General features: G+C 38.1%; 5 protein-coding genes across 5 annotated transcripts; 3 read left to right on the top strand and 2 right to left on the bottom strand.

Moving 5' to 3' along the window:
- Positions 1 to 345: 345 nt before the first annotated feature.
- SS1G_03887 (hypothetical protein) lies at positions 346 to 1,786 on the bottom strand (the record flags this gene model as incomplete). The annotated part of the gene is made up of 2 exons (XM_001595747.1): positions 346 to 1,639; positions 1,752 to 1,786. 2 exons carry the CDS (start codon positions 1,784 to 1,786, stop codon positions 346 to 348), a joined length of 1,329 nt encoding a protein of 442 aa, XP_001595797.1.
- Positions 1,787 to 2,597: 811 nt separating this feature from the next.
- On the top strand, positions 2,598 to 3,470 carry SS1G_03886 (hypothetical protein; the record flags this gene model as incomplete). The annotated part of the gene is made up of 4 exons (XM_001595746.1): positions 2,598 to 2,855; positions 2,895 to 3,014; positions 3,067 to 3,183; positions 3,240 to 3,470. 4 exons carry the CDS (start codon positions 2,598 to 2,600, stop codon positions 3,468 to 3,470), a joined length of 726 nt encoding a protein of 241 aa, XP_001595796.1.
- An 809-nt stretch (positions 3,471 to 4,279) lies between these two features.
- SS1G_03885 (hypothetical protein) lies at positions 4,280 to 5,307 on the top strand (the record flags this gene model as incomplete). Its single annotated transcript, XM_001595745.1, has 3 exons — positions 4,280 to 4,445; positions 4,525 to 5,058; positions 5,180 to 5,307. The coding sequence occupies 3 exons, from the start codon at positions 4,280 to 4,282 to the stop codon at positions 5,305 to 5,307; spliced, it is 828 nt and encodes a 275-aa protein (XP_001595795.1).
- Positions 5,308 to 6,117: 810 nt separating this feature from the next.
- SS1G_03884 (predicted protein) lies at positions 6,118 to 7,093 on the bottom strand (the record flags this gene model as incomplete). Its single annotated transcript, XM_001595744.1, has 4 exons — positions 6,118 to 6,530; positions 6,612 to 6,725; positions 6,801 to 6,983; positions 7,060 to 7,093. 4 exons carry the CDS (start codon positions 7,091 to 7,093, stop codon positions 6,118 to 6,120), a joined length of 744 nt encoding a protein of 247 aa, XP_001595794.1.
- A 7,367-nt stretch (positions 7,094 to 14,460) lies between these two features.
- On the top strand, positions 14,461 to 14,733 carry SS1G_03883 (predicted protein; the record flags this gene model as incomplete). Its single annotated transcript, XM_001595743.1, has 1 exon — positions 14,461 to 14,733. One exon carries the CDS (start codon positions 14,461 to 14,463, stop codon positions 14,731 to 14,733), a length of 273 nt encoding a protein of 90 aa, XP_001595793.1.
- Between the last annotated feature and the right edge of the window lie 2,091 nt (positions 14,734 to 16,824).

Genomic DNA, 16,824 nt, shown 5'->3' with positions numbered 1-16,824 from the left:
CATAAGTAATTTCTAGTTCGGGCGTCCATACCTCATATAGTCAACGCTCTTTCCTCCTTTGTAGACTACATCTTACCTAAAGTCTATCCTCTACCCTGATAGGTCCTATATTTAGTTTTACTTCTTAAGCCGTGTAGCTTTAGATTTGTTATCATTGTTTAATGAACGTCAAACTCATACAGACGGTTACTTCGAACAATTAATCAGTGTTAAAGTTGAGATCTATATTAACTCCTTTTTATCTTCAAGTTAATCAGATAATACAAACGCCCAAAATAAAAAAGCAGGCCTATATACCGCTTGTACTCTACAAAATTATTTACAAATCATACTTCAAACCTAAACCTAATTTAATCCATTCAAAACTTCCTCATTAATACCACCAGCAACCCCCTTATCTTGTATCTCCATCTTCTCCTTTGCAGCATCACCACCAACTACTGTATACTTCGCAGGTACAATGTTCTTGAGAGGAGGTAAAAGACTTCTAGAGGTTTGACGAGCTTGTTGTGCCATTAATGCATCAATAACTGTGAGAGCTGCCATAGCTTCTACAATAGGTACTGCTCTGGGAACAACGCATGGATCATGACGACCCTTTGCTTCCAAAATACCGGCACCAGTACCGTCATAAGTAGCAGTTTCTTGGGGTTGACCAATGGTGGCAGCGGGTTTAAATGCTACACGGAAGTAAATTGGAGCACCATTCGTAATTCCTCCTTGAATACCAGCAGAGTTATTTGTCTTAGTGGTTAATCTAGGACGTGGGATTCCATTCTTTGATGCTCCGGTTTCGAGAGGTGGAACTTCAGTAGCAAGGATGAATGCGTCATTATGTTTGGATCCTGGGACTTCACAACCACCAAAACCAGATCCGATTTCGAAACCCTTAGAGGCAGGGATACTGAGCATTGCATGAGCGAGCATTGCTTCCATTTTGTCGAAACAAGGTTCGCCAAGGCCGGAAGGAACATTGCGAATCACGCAAGTAACGGTTCCTCCAATGCTATCTTGTTTATCTCTGTATTCTGCGATGACTTCGGCCATTTTCTCAGATGCTTTGATATCAGGGCAACGGACCGGAACAAATTCATCAACACGCTCTCGTGTTATGTCTTGAATGAGTGAGAGAAAAGCGGGGTTTGTGGAAGGACTTGGGTGTTCGGCGGTGGGTGGGAACATATGGGTACTGCCAACAGAAGAGACAAATGCGACAATTTCGATTCCATGGGCGAGTTTGAGATATTTTTCAGCAATTGCACTTGCTGCCACTCTACCAATTGTTTCTCTTGCGCTACTTCTTCCACCACCACTGCTTGCCTTGACACCGTACTTCTCGAGGTATGTCCAATCTGCGTGAGAAGGGCGAGGGTAGAGATCCATTGTTTTGTTTCCATAATCGTGTGGTCGCTGATCTTGGTTACGAACAATCATTCCGATTGGTGTACCAAGGGTAATTCCAAATTCTGTGCCAGATTGAATTTCGACTTTGTCTTTCTCATCCCGGGGAGTAGTAAGGGCAGATTGACCTGGACGACGACGAGTCATTTGAGGTTGAATGTCTGCTTCTGTGAGTTCCATTCCTGGTGGAACTCCATCGACTATACATCCTACAGAGCGACAATGCGACTCTCCGTACCTGTGGAGAGGAAAAGAAGTTAGTATTTTATGTTGATCTTGGGATGGAGGGGTAACTTTGTCATAGAACTTGGTAATGATGAATCAATCAACTGAATTGAATGTGTACGTACGTAGTAACTTTGAAGTATTGACCAAATGTAGACATCTTGAAGAGAAGGAGGTATTCAAAGATATGAAATATGAATATGAGTATGAGAGATTCAAAGTAAAGAAGATATCAACAGCTTTTTGCTCAGTATATGTAACTTTTTTTCAAAAAAGTCGATCTCAATGAATGACTCTTTCCGAGCTCGGACCCGATTGATTCGTCGGACGATGTGGGATGATTACGTGAGATTGAAATTCCCCTGCAGTTGTCCGGAGAGAACCCTGTAAAGACTAAGAAATATAGAATTATTTTAGGTATCTCCGAATCTTGTGTGAGAGAAACGATCAACTCAACATCCGGAGTATCTTTTGATGCGTATATGAGGATATTTCAAATGTATCAGAAAACAATGGCACCTTCAAGGGGCTTAAGGTTAATACGCCAAGTTATAAAACACAATACCACATCACTAGGCTTCTTTGTTCGAAGAAAGGTTTCCACTTCCAGCAGTGTCTCCATATCGAAATTCGTCCAAGAGGCTACCAATCCAATCAACAAATCTCAAATATACATATCACGAACGAATGACCCATTTATCAACTTATCCATTGAACATTACCTTCTGCAGAATACTCCCGCAGATTCTACTGTCTTATTTCTCTATACCAACGAACGCTGCATAGTGATTGGAAGAAATCAAAACCCTTGGAAGGAAGTAAATCTCAACCTACTCAACAAGTCAACAATTGGAGATATATCATTGGTTCGACGACGTTCAGGTGGAGGAGCCGTCTTTCACGACACAGGAAATGTCAATTACTGTGTCATATGTCCTACTTCGCAGTTCCATCGCGATAAGCATGCCGAAATGGTAGTGAGAGCGCTACATACACTTGGTGTTGATCGCGCTATGGTTAATGCTCGACATGACATAGTATTGAGGCCACGCGGGTCGGGTGACGGAGGATTCAGATCATTCAAAGTATCGGGTTCAGCATACAAGTTGACCAAAGAGAGAGCTCTTCACCATGGAACTTGTTTATTATCATCCCCGAATATTGCAAAAATTTTCAAATATCTGAGGTCTCCTGCGTTGAGATTCATCACCGCTCGTGGTGTTGAAAGTGTGAGCTCTTCGGTGTCAAATACTAATGTCAAAAATAAGGCATTTGAGGATGCAGTGGTCGAGGAGTTTGGCAAGATGTATAGTCTTCATGAACCCATTATTTTGGGCGAGGATGTCAAAGTAGTCCCTGAGATTGCCAAGGGTATTGAAGAGCTTACTGTGAGCAATTGTTGATTCTTTTGAAGACTGATGCTAACCGTTTGAAAAATAGTCCTTAGATTGGATATTCTCACAAACTCCTCAATTCATATTCTCATCAGATCAATCCACTAAAGACACAGATAAGAAACATCCTGTACATCCTCTTCCGAAGGACTTGCCGCCGAATGTGAGTTAACCACGGGAAGCTGAAACATGGTCAACGTTACTGATGTGGAGATACAGTTCAAAGCAGACTTTACGGCACGAGATGGAGCTATCATCGAAGCAGATGTCCAATATAAGGACAAGGGCGAAATGGTCCAAATCGGAGATAAACTGGTGAACAGAAAGATACATGAAATCGAGTGGAATCAGTTCCCTCAAGCTATTGCTGACGAACCCCTAAAGTGGTTCAGTAAATTATTCTCTCACAAGGTCGAGGATTGGAGAAAGGAACGGATAAGGAAAATTTGACGTTTCCCAGTACAATGCTGATTATCTATTGATTTTCCACTTGATTTTTCCACGCTTTTGCATTGGACAATTAATCCATGGACAACGTTTCTTTTGCATGTTCATATACTAGATACCCAATGACAAGTGTCTCTTTCATCATTATCCGCATTGATACTCCAATGACGATTTGAAACAACAAATAGCTCGCAACTTGAGGTATATCAAAGCGCGAGCTAATTGATTCGCGTAATTTCATCGACGTTTCTTATATCGAAAAATCCCCATAATACTGCAAGGTATACTGGAAGGGGATTAATGGCCAGTTACATTATAAATTTCGCAAACAAACTATCGGAAAAACTTTCTAGTAGATACAGGCCTACAATATGGTCCGAAAGTTTAAAAAGCTCAATATCCTGCTGTTTTCATCCCAGTTACAAGATCGAAGTTTCGTCAACGAAACAGAATGATTCTTCCATTCCCAAGCATGAATTGTTACAATCAATGGGCTCGAGGACTTATAAATAATCACAGCCAATCGAATTCTTCATCTGATCTCAAAACAAGTCGTTTATTAATGGTTGCTTGGCATCCGAAACGTCAATTAGATTCACATATATAGATTAATTGATTTCATACGATGTACTAAGTACCATAAGTATCAGACCTTCTTATAAGTATCGAACGCCTCTCATGAACATTTTCGCTTACTCTACCATTCATAATATCTTCTTTACTCCCTTCATACTCTTTGAACTTCCCGGCAGGTCCGCTCAATATTACATTGTATTTCATTTTAGACAGGTTCTATTTTTCTTTTAGCAATCATGCAATATTCAACCTTTTTCATCACCCTACTTCTATCTACTGCCGTAGCAGCTAAAAGTAAAAATGGTACTCTGACTGAGGAACAAACCTGCAAAGAAATGCTTGGTTTGAACTCATTTGTTCAATTCGCCAACAACCCAGCTAAAGTTGCAGCCATTACCGGAAGTATGTCATCTTTCTCTATTCTGATTCAACGCGTCTTTAAGCCCTTACTTCCCCGAAATACTAACTAACCATCTGGAAGATGACACAACCAAGGTTGCCGCCCTCCAAGCTAAAGCTTCTGCTGCCTCCGTCAAACTCACAGAGCTTCAATCCAACACCACCCTCATGACCAACTGTGCCGTCATCGACGCAGCAATCATGACCAATTCCTCCTGCACCCAACAATTCATTCTCCAAAAATTCGTCGATTTCGCCGCCAACGAAACACTAGTCACAGCCACCGTCAACAACGACATGACCAAAGTAGCAAAAATTGAACTCCAAGCTTCAGACGCAGCAGCCAAACTTCAAACGCTAAAATCGAATGCTACGTTGCAGGCAGCTTGTCCTGCGGTCTTCATGGCTGATGAATGTAAAATGATGGTTGCGCTTCAGAAATTCGCCGATTTGGGTATGGATGATAAGAAGTTGAGTAAGATTGCTATGGGGAATGCGACGAAGGAGGCGGATATTAAGGCTGCGGCTGGGACGGCTGAAGTGCAAGTTATGATGATGAAGGCGAATTCGACATTGATGGCTGAGTGTATGAGTATGGGAATTAAGATTTCTGGTGGTGAGTTTTTCTTTCTTTTATTTCTTCGGTGCGGTGCGAGAGAGAATAGTGGGAAGTTACGGGTTGAATGAGATGAGGTTGGATAAGACGAGAGTAAAGACTAATCAAGCAAAATAAATAGATGCAACAGCAAAATCAACTACATCTTCCGACGAGACTGCAAATTCTAAGTCGGCGGCTAGTATTAATGGTATGAGTATTAGCGCACTCTTTATGGGTGTTTTGGCTTTGGGTATGGCTATGTTGTAGGCTTATGGTGTATGTTATGAAAGACTTGCTTGAGATGGAGATAGGAACTACGATTGGGTTCTGTATGTTTATATGGGTATATATGATAAGGGTTGGAGAATAGTATGGTGGATATTATGTTTGAGATGATGGGATGGGATGGGTTTACGTTCGTTTTATACCGTTTACATCGATTTTCATGAGAATTATAAAATTTTATATATTTCATTATATGGATTTATGGGGATGAATGTCGTGCTGGTAGTTTTTTGAATTCTTTGAATATTTTTTATTATTTTGATTTGTTTTTTATTTTATTAATAGATATAAAAAAATTATAAAAGATTTAAAATAATATATATATATATATTTAAAAATTAAATAAAGTTGATTTTGAATTCCCTATATTGAATAATATTCTATAATAGATATAAAAAAATAATTGAAAAGAGGGATGATCCATAAGTGAAGAATTAAACTTAATTCGGACCCCGATTATTAGCACTTTAATCACAATATAAACAAGTACGTTTCACTCATACTATGTGAAATCTTATACATATGAACTTTAATAAATGTAGCAATCAATTATTTATTGCTTTCTTTGCCTGTAAGATATCATCTCTGATGAATACCGATCCCATTGCCCCTATGCAAAACCTGCCATGCATAAATAAAACCCCCGCCGATATCAATCTACCTAGATATCAACATCCACACTACCACTAAACCATTTCTGACTCAACGCTCAAAGCTACCCTTTCCGTCAACAAAGTATATGTAATTATAGGCCAGCCCAATAAATCCATCATACAATCTCACCCTACCTCTCTAATTTTCAGTATATTTAGCAATCAAAGCGCACACGCTCAAATACTCCTGCATCTCCTTCCTAAGCACCTCATCACTATTACCCAGCTCGATAACGAAACCTCGAAGTTCATCCATAGAAGCTTTTTTATGAACATATTCATTAAAAGCCATCCACTTCAAACTATGATCGATTTTGTTAAAGCCAACTGCTTGTAATGTGCTTACTTTGCCACTACGCATAAGCGGATATAAGAATTCCTTTTCGACGATCTCTCTGAGTTGCACGGCTTTGGATTCGGAGAATTTGTCAAGTGTGCATTTGAGGGTGTTTTCGGTGGCTTCCATTACTCGGTCGGTAAATTTGGTGGATTTGGGGATGGGAGGGGTGGATGGGAGAGGGGTTTGAATGGTTTGTTTGTGGTTATTGGGTACTGTGATAGTTATCAGCTGGGTATTTATGATTTGTATTTATGTGTGTCAATGTCGGGAAATAGTTGAGGAAGATTTCATACCGGTAGAAGGTTGCGGTGTCTCCGGAAGTGGAACTCTAGACGCATCTTCGAGTTTGAGTGGAGATATCTCTGGAAGAGGAACATCAGCTGCATTTAATACGAGATGCTTGACAACTAACTTCGTATTAGCATCTTGTATAGATAGTTTTCTGTTATAGATGGGAAGAATGAGGAATGGAAACCTCATACCTGATGAGCCTAGAGGTGTCTCGGGAAGAGAAGCGTGATGTGCGATCTGGAGCTTATTCATAGAGGCTACTGGAATAGGTGATTCGGGAAGAGGAACCTGAGCTGCTTCCTTGAGTTTTAGGGTGGAGATTGGTATTACGGGAAAGGGTATTTGGGAGGGTGTGTTGAGTTTGACTTTTTCTGCTGCTTCAATGTTGGTCAGAATCTAGTGTATGTGGATATAGATATTTGCAAGAGGAATTTGAGAGAATCTACATACCAGAGCGCAGCTGCGGTGGGTTGGAAGGATCCATGGCTATGACTTTACACAGTGCTGTTGGTTGAATTGATGTGGGTTATGTTGAGTCTAGAAATTTGTATTAATACTCTAAAGATTTGTGTATTAGGAATCTCTCTGAAGCTGCTGGAGATCTTATATTCAAGATGTCAAGTAAGCTCGCTTCAGAGTTCATAATAACAATCTTAGAATCTAGAAACTAATAGACTAAGCGGGCCAAACAGGTGCTAGTGTCGTAACCTGGGACTACCATATGCTATTCACTTCTATCTTTGAATTTTACTCGTTTCATGTGATGAAAGAAAGAAAGATATTTGCATAAATGATGCCAATGGCAATTTGTTAGTAGTTGAAATGAGCCTGGAGACAGATAGATTTGGAGGTGTGGCTGGTAGCTTCGAGTATAGATGAATGGGAAACATTTACTTCTGTAGATAATTATGCAACAAAAGGGAACTTGGTTATCCATTTGTGAGTTAACTTACAATGATTGTACTTTACTATAATTAGATGAAATTGACCAATACATGAAATCAATAAGTGAATACCATCCTTATAGAAAAACTAAGGTGCATTGTTCTACGCTCAACTAAGAGATTTGTGAAATCTTCATGAGACCAGGTGATGGTCTAATCAGTCACCTTTCATCCAGCTGCTAGGGTGTACTTTATAATTCAGTTCTCTTCATTCAATCTTTCATCCTTGTTTAAACAGTTTATGACGGAGCTTAAAGCCTCAAAGCCAGATATTTCGGCTTCTTTCTTTCACAGGACGAGCACGTTGACCACTTCATCATTGCAATGTTGAGAAGATTGTAATCGACTTAGCTTTTCATCAAGCTAATCAAAAATGATATAACCATATAAACGCAACTCACTTCTCCTTTCCCACTGCTACTGCGGCTGTCCCCATTCACACCCATATCCGCAACCTTCGCGCTTCCTCTTAAGATTTTACCACAATTTACCACATCCTCCCAAGATCTCTTCTTTAATGTCATCATTCACATCCGACCATACAAATTACATGATTCATTTACTCTCCATATGATAAAAACACTACTTATTTGATGCAAAGCGACTGGATTAGCTTTCTAGGTCTCGTATCCTACAACCTATCTTCCACTCATGTCTGTTAAGTATAAACTACAACTAATGGGGATAATAACATAGCCTAATAAATAGGCTAAAGGCCATTGACATTTCAAACCACCTGACGTCGAGAAAAAGTATAAACACTTCAACTTCAATACATTACATCCCAAATAATCAGGTAACTTATCACGTATGCAACTAAGCAAACCCTCAAATCTACAATATGACTACTACTATGTCCCGTCAGGACCATCTCTTCCTATCCATTGCATTAATAATCATGTATAAAAGATATAATATCCAATAAGCAAAATAATAACTCATACAAAGCTCCAGCACATGTACAAATGATAGCCCCAATATCTCTCACCAAACATCACAACTCCCACTTCCAAATCCTTAGCTCCCACAACAACCAATATAGCAGCAATGGGTAAGCAGCTAATAATACAATCCATCATCAATTTAAACCTAGCCTCACATTTCCAAAGTGCCTACAATATATACCTATATAATACCAGTCTTCAAATGACAATCTATACTTTATACTTATAAATATATAAGAATCTTTATTAGAATCTTTATTTGAATCTATTCCATCAGCAATAACAAAGATGGCATTCATCATTGAGCTCCGAATGGTAGGTGGAAGAAATAATGATAGAAACTTTATAATGTACAGTTTATTACTTTTGTCCTCACCTTCCCATTCTACAATCACTCCAAGTAAGGTTCACCACTTCACCACTTCACCACTTCACCACTTCACCTTGACCTAACACCCCTAGAGCCTTTTCCCACGCACAACAACATCAAAATCGAAGCAGTAAATAATGACAAGTACCTAGGTATTCTACAACTGAACATCCCGAATTCGAATCAACCTTCACTTCCTCCACGCATATATATCCAGTTACCCCAAATGCAGAAAATTACAAGTCAATCAATTTATGACGAACTATCGCCATAATTAACAGTTGTTATTAAACTTTATACGAATAATAACTTTATATGAATAATAACTATATATATATATATATATCACCAACCGATCCCGAGTTTCTCTTCCTCATATCACTGATAGACAATCTCTTTAAACTACTAGATAGTTTTGGTTCTGGGTAAACTATCACCACTGTGATTCTGAATCTACCTCTTTTACTTATACGTATAGAATAAACATATGTAAAGTATATAGGTATCCAGGTACCTAGACATTCTATCCACATCTCCAAAAAAAGACATAAACATCTGCTCTACCTATTACCTACCAGCGCTATGGTTGGTATATACATAACTAGATAAACCAAATATAAGAAAATCTCGCCACCACAACTAGAATACGTATCACAAAAATATCACAGAACACCCGAACTAAAAAGTGCATTACCAAATTCCCAATTAAACAAACGAAAAGAATTCCTTCCGATCCACATCATCCATCCATCACATCGAACGATTCAATAGCATAGCTTTCCCCGAAAGAAAACCAAAATACCATTACAATTACAATTACAAATACGTAATAACATAGCCCTCACAGAAACAAAAACAAAACATGAATACCAAAAATCAAGGAAAGAAAAGAAAAACAAGCCATCTCAAAAGATTTTCTAGAAGGAAGTCTTAACAAGGTTACTTACTTAGTTCCCCGCACATCTAATTGTATCATTGGCATTGGTATTGTCGATCATTTCATCACATCCATCTATCTTATCACACCATATTTTCATCATAACAGACGCTGAAATTTGAATACTCACTTTTGAGAGCATCCTTCATCCCACTTTTTATATTTCTTGTATGTTGCGGAGTTGGAATTTGTAGATGTCATAATTTAATTCCAGGCTTTCTAGTACTCAGTTTAAGTTTATCTTTATTTTTGTCTGGTATGTATGTATGTATGTATGTATGTATGTATGTATGTATGTTTAAGTAAGTAATTAAAGCGGAAAGGAAGAGAAATATTCTGAGAAAGAAGGTAGGTAGGTAGGTATCTATCTATCTATCTAAACATACATACGATTGCCCGGAGGCTGGAAGAAAGGAGAGAAAAGAAAAGAAAAGAAAAGAACAACAGATCCAGCGATCAAATCAACTCAGGTCCAGAAAGATCCTGAGTCCCGAGTCGAGTGCCGATGATCGTGCAGATGGGATAGGTAGGTGTAGATTAGAATTGGATATGGTTAGGATAGGATAGGATAGGGTAGGGAGGTGCATCATGTACGTTTGAGTTTGGACCCTTAATTTATGTGGTTTTGTGATGGCGGGATTTATGGTGAGGTTGATAGGGATGGACTCGTGGAGAGATGTGGATGTGGATGTGGGTTTTTGAAGGTACTTGGCTATTGGAGGTTTGGTTGAGAAATTATAATCTTACAATATTTCATGAATCTCTCAGATCGGCCAGAAAAGAACAGAATAGAGCAGAACATATCCATCCCATCGTAATTCTACCTAATAAGCTATGAATGAATGGATGAATTTCTAGATTATGATGTAAATATCCTCACGGGAAGGATTCATGCATTTCATATACTACATGCATTTCACTTCACATACAGAGTACATCTACTTCATGCACTCAATCTTCCTTCCATCAAAAGGATGCAGGATGAGGCTTATAGTGGATCCGATCTTACCATTATCGTTTTATATCTATCTACTGGGTCTGGGTCACATTTCAATTGTGTCATGGGAGGATGGATATTGAATTAATTGACCAATCGGTTGAGGGATACCTACGGAGTAGTTACGTGAGTATGTGAGAATGAATGGGTTAGTAACTAGGTATTTAGTATGATGGATATGTACGCAGAAGAAAGAATCATTTTTGATGTATAATTGATAATTCGGTGAGAAATGATCATGGAGAAAGAAAGAAAGAGGAATTTTAGACGGAGAATTGCCTCGGAAAATAGACTCGGGATATTAGGCTCGGGATATTTTGAGTCGGGGAATTGATTGATCTTGGTATTATTGATGAGAATCATGATGAGGTGAGATTTGTACCCAAGTACTCTATACTCCGTACATAGGTAGGTAGGATATCTCAATCAACCGGCACGAACTTCTATATGTAGAAATAGGTATTTAGAGATATCTACTGTAACCAGAAGTCTAGACCTAATTGCAAAGCTGAGTAAAGAATTGAGAAGTTCCATATACACAGACACAGACACTATCAGCCAGCCAGACAGACAGATAGATATATAGACATAAGAATTACCCAATCCAATTAATATTTTAATAAATCACAATATCTCTCAGTCTGCCTAGAACACTTCCTTCCAAATGCTCGAGCACCAAAATCAGCGCATAGACAGATGAGAAGAAAAAGAAAAAGAAAATTCAAACATCTCTTCCCGCCCAGACTGGCGCCAAGAAAACACGCTTGTCATCGGGTCTTATTTTTCGCCTTCTCTATTCAAAAATGAAAATAATGTCAAAGAAATCTGACCATTAATATCTAAAATCGCATGATGTGTACATATTTAGGTATATGCATAGGTAGGTGTTTATTTAATTCTATGAGGTTGTTTGGGATTATGTATTTTGTGTACTTGTAAATCATCCAGTCTGATGATTCGAGAAATTTATTGTGTAGATGGAATTGTGGTGGCTAGATGTTATTTAGTTAGTTAATTATATTATTGTTGAGTTTTTATTTATTTTAACTAGATGAGGTTTAATGATAATGATAATGATGATAAGAGTAATAGTATATATCATAGAGTATCTTGGGTGATTGAATTTGGAAATTATAATAAGATCTTATAATGTATATATATTCTCTTCTCTTCCCTTCTATATCTAAAAAGATCCCATTAATTATCAATATATCCCTCAAAGACATCAAAGACATCAAAACCACACATATCAATCATACCTAGAATTTCCATCGAAACACTAGGAAGTGCAATCTGTTTATATGTATAACTAGCCATCCTTTCAAGATCGATCTAGAATCTAAATCTCTTAGTATTCTGAGTTTCAAATTTCAGGGATATATATCATGCTATGATCTAGCATTTATGCGTTGAGCGGCAGACTCTTATCATCACTATGGTGACATGATACGCTATGATATTGTATGTATGATTGATTGAGCAGGTGAATTATAATATCACATACATGTGTGCGGCTTAAAAGCTACAGACACGGCTCAACTTGCTTGCTCACAAATAAGACAAGACAAGACAAGCCTGAAGCTTGCTGACCAGTGACAACAAATGAGTCTAAAGTATATTTCTACACTGTAGACACCTAGTCATCTACTATCTCATTACACTGTATAATCTAATCAAAAAACCATAAACCTCGGTTTTTATATTCAGAGGGTATATAGCCACCTAGCTAGATATATAAGGTTACTCCGTGGTAAATCCCGACTCCGAGCCATAACAATGCATAGATAGACTCCGCTATACACGGAAACGGTGGAAAAGTAATTGATACTGTACTTACTAACCTTGAAGTACTCCATACCTAAATAGATAGATACAAACAAGCAATGACCTACAACCTGTGACCTCTGTACCTGTGACCACTGACCTCGCCTTAAAAGTTTTAAATCAGAAAGTGTGGAGAATCCTTACTCGGTATGCCGAAAAGGATAGCTAGCTGGAGTAGCTTGCTAGGAACATAAGTAAGACCTTGAGATTTGGAGAGGGGGGAAATGAAAAATGTTAAAAATAATTACGGAGTCAATGTTGGGATGTTGGGTTTGAATTGGGTTTTGTGATGGGTTATGGAGGAGAGAGAGGATCTGGCTGGTCTCGGTATGTTTCAGAGATGTGCGGTTTTTGGGATGAGGAGGGAGGGATGAGGAGAGGAGAAGGAAGAGGAGAAGGGAGAGTAAAAGGTCTAGATTTACTTTTGTGGGGTGGCTGGTGTGGATTGTGATGGGTTTGAACCGGTTTGAACGGGATTGGGGATTGTAGTGGAATACCCTATTGACTTGACAACCATATCATACCTACTGCAAATATCTACCTACCTACCTAGGTAACTCTGTTTGTAGTATATACCTCGTATTATTCACACGGAGTAGTTTCTCAAAGTCACAATCTTCGTTTATGATCAACCTTCTGTTTCCGTTTGCGCGCGGCTCATTCATATTATATCCATATATCCACATATCTATCTACAGAGTATCCACAGATTAATTCAAGGGGGTCAATTAATCGGTCAATTATCACGATGTCAGTACAGAGCATTTAATAACTAATATCAAATATTACTTGATACTAAATACTAGATACCTACCTATACCTACCAAGTATAGAATGTAGTAAGTACCTAGATAGTTATTATCTAACAAACCATCAATCTCCAAACCTCACCCACACCACCATTCATTCCCGATCGAAACCCCTTGTCATTATCTTATTCCCGTATATTACAATACCTACCTACCTATACGGAGATGATGGATAAATATCAAATACTACATCCCAAATATGTATAACATACATAAGATGGCGAAGGTACCTAGTAGGTATTTATTAGAATTCGAATAGAATGGGATGGAATAAAGGGAGGATATACAGAGTATGTACTAGGTATGCATGTATGTATGTATGTATGTATGGAATGTTGGTGTGGTACATTGCAGTGTTGTATTCTGGATATTGGCCGTGGTAAATACTACCACACTGCTACTGTACACCAATTCTGTATCAAGTAGCTTGGTTACCTAATAAATATCATGAATCTGATCTGATGGAGAAATAGGAGGATTGGAATAGAATTTGAGTATGTATGTAGAAGACTTTTCTATCTTTTTGATTCTATGATAGCCCTTTCTTTCTTTCTTTCTTTCATTGCCATTATTATAAGATCATCACTATCTAGGTACCTATATAAACTATTTATCTACAAATAAAAACCCACAAACATACACCAATATCACCCACCTGAAAATAATCAAATAATCCCGCACGCAACCATCAAAAAAATCTCTCTCATTCATCAATCTCACCGCATCATACATGCAATCAATATCTCCGGAACCTTTTAATTCCCATCTCATCTTCCCCACCCAAAAAAATTCCAATTCTTCCAAGAAAGGAAAACTTCTAGAAGACGCCACGCGTGTTCTTTTATTTCTTCTATCGTTTGTTGTCATTCTTCTAGCGTATTACTTTGTCGGGTTCATCGAGGTTGGTTGGAATCCTGGTTTGTTTGTTTGTAAGATCTTAGATCTTACTTTTTTTTATTCTTTTTTTTATGCAATCTCGAATTTTTCGCTGTTATAGTAGATAAATAGGTAGGTAGACAGGTAATCATGAGTGGCGAGGTTGTTCTCGGTCTCGGTGTCGGTGGCCGGTTATTGTGTACACTGTATAGAGTCTGGGAGGTAGGGAAGAGGAGGAGAGAAGAGAGTAGGGTTTCGGGGTGGCCGGTTTGTGGTGGGGATGGATGGGATGGGATGGATGGAGTGACCTTGAGGTTGGATTGTGAGGATGAGGATGGTCAGGCTGACTGGCTGGCCTTGACGATTATTCGGGTTTTTGGGTTGGGATTTGGGTTTGGGTTTGGGAATTGCATTCGAATTTAACTGATTGATTAATTGATTGATTAATTAATCGAATAGATATATATAATCTTACCATCGACAATATCTTTTTACCTTCAACGTTTCACTTTAGCCACCTGCAATAATGCATGAACAAAAAGCAGATGCTAGAAGGCTGAAAAAGTACCTACCCTCTCTCTATACACTAAACTCCACAACGGCGCCAAAAACCAAATAGAAGGTTTAGAGAAGATAACTCGGCGCTTACTTTCACCTCAGCTCTATACTCTCCTCTATAGCTGTGCATTCTAACCGGTCCGTTTGTCATTAATAGACATTTATATGCGTATTATTTAAATATCTAAATATATACCAACGATTTGAATCTAGGTCTTTATATTAATTATATAGTCATCTTTTATTATTTATTACTTATTATAATTCTTGATTTATAATAAAGAGAATAAAAATGTTACGACGGGTAACATATTTCCATATCACATGACTAATCACAGGATCAGAGCTATCATGTGACCGGCTCTAATCAATCCAGTTAGAGCCTCTAGAGCCAGAACACGAAGGTCTACATAATCAAGATGGATTTCCTTTGTATAGAGCTTCGTGCTCAAGATCAATCATTTAGTATACTCTACTATTAGTTACGAATTGCATATCATTATTGTCATTACTTTAAGTCCCTGCTTGACGCCTAGTTATAAACTACCTCGAGAGCCTAGAGCACTTCCACGTGATCTAGACGGCAAACCTCGTAACATAATCCTAATGGTGAATCGTGACAAGAATATTATTATTTTTAATTTATATATAGAATAATAATAATAAAAATATTATATTTGAGAAGATCTAGATTTATAAAAGTGATATTTAATAATCAATTATATATCTATTGAATATTATTTATTTATTTCAAATACTTAAAAGTTAAGTCTTTTATATTGATCATGTTGTCACGATTCACCATTAGGATTAGTGTCCTGAGGCAAATAGAAGGATCACGTGATGGATAGACTGGATAGACCAGTCTATCCAGGCTATCCAATAGCATTCAGAAGTATATAGTCAGAGTAGTTTCATAGTATAGGAGCTTCGTGCTCAAATTAGTTATCAATTAGTTTACCTACATTCTACTTGATCTAGTAACCAATTCGCTTCCAAGTGAATACCAGTGATAAAGCCTTAACCCATAACTACCAACCAGACGAAACCGTAGGCAGCCGCTGCCTCCAGTACAGTATCGTTACACATGTATAGATTAAAGTTATAAAATAAAAAATAAAGAATGATTATAGGATGTTTGAGCTTATCAAGAGGATTGGATCGGGGTAGAAGTTTATAGATTGGGGATGGGGGAATGGGGATGGGGAGGGGTTATTTGAGATGTTTGGTAGTTGTATGAAGCTTGATGTATGAAGTTTGGTTGGTCGTTTTATTGATATGGTAGGATATGATAGGATAGGATAGGAAAGATTAAAATGAGGGGTTAAGGTACTCTGTAGAGTATCTAATCTGGAACCGGAAACGGAGGATACGGGGGCGTACAAGTATTATATAGGTAGGTTTTTGATGTATAGAGATATATATTACATATATCCAACATATAGACAATAAAGAAAAACAAGGTATAAAAAAGAAGCATAGGATCTCAGTATACCTAAGTACCTAGTAAGAAAAAGGTCAAGAAAGGTGAATATTAACTAATTGAAAATGAATGGATATATTGATCTGTAGTTGCCGATCTACCTTCTGGAGATGGTTAGGGTTTGTGTTACGGTTACAGTTACAGATGCATACAGTACTATCTATCTATGGATGACATGGTATGGTGTTTGGAGTGGTTTGAAGAATGGAATGGATGGAAGGAAAAGATGCCGGTGTTACGTGCATGGGAAGAATTTGGTTTATTGGGTTGGATTGGGTTGTGCGGGTTAGGGGGGTTGTTGACGATGTCTGGATGGATGGATATCTTGATTTTGGGGTTTGGGGGAAGTTAATGATGGGGTTATGTTGTGTGGAAGATGTATATATGCAGCGGTTGATTGATGATGAAGCTGGAAAGACATGATGATGATGATGATGATGAATGATCCAACTCAATGGTTATGATTTACCATC

This window comes from Sclerotinia sclerotiorum, genomic scaffold, assembly GCF_000146945.2.
Source record: "Sclerotinia sclerotiorum 1980 UF-70 scaffold_4 genomic scaffold, whole genome shotgun sequence".
In the NCBI taxonomy this organism is placed as follows: domain Eukaryota; kingdom Fungi; phylum Ascomycota; class Leotiomycetes; order Helotiales; family Sclerotiniaceae; genus Sclerotinia; species Sclerotinia sclerotiorum.
The sequence above is the reverse complement of the archived record's forward strand: the minus strand, read 5'-3'. Positions and strand labels throughout refer to the sequence as shown.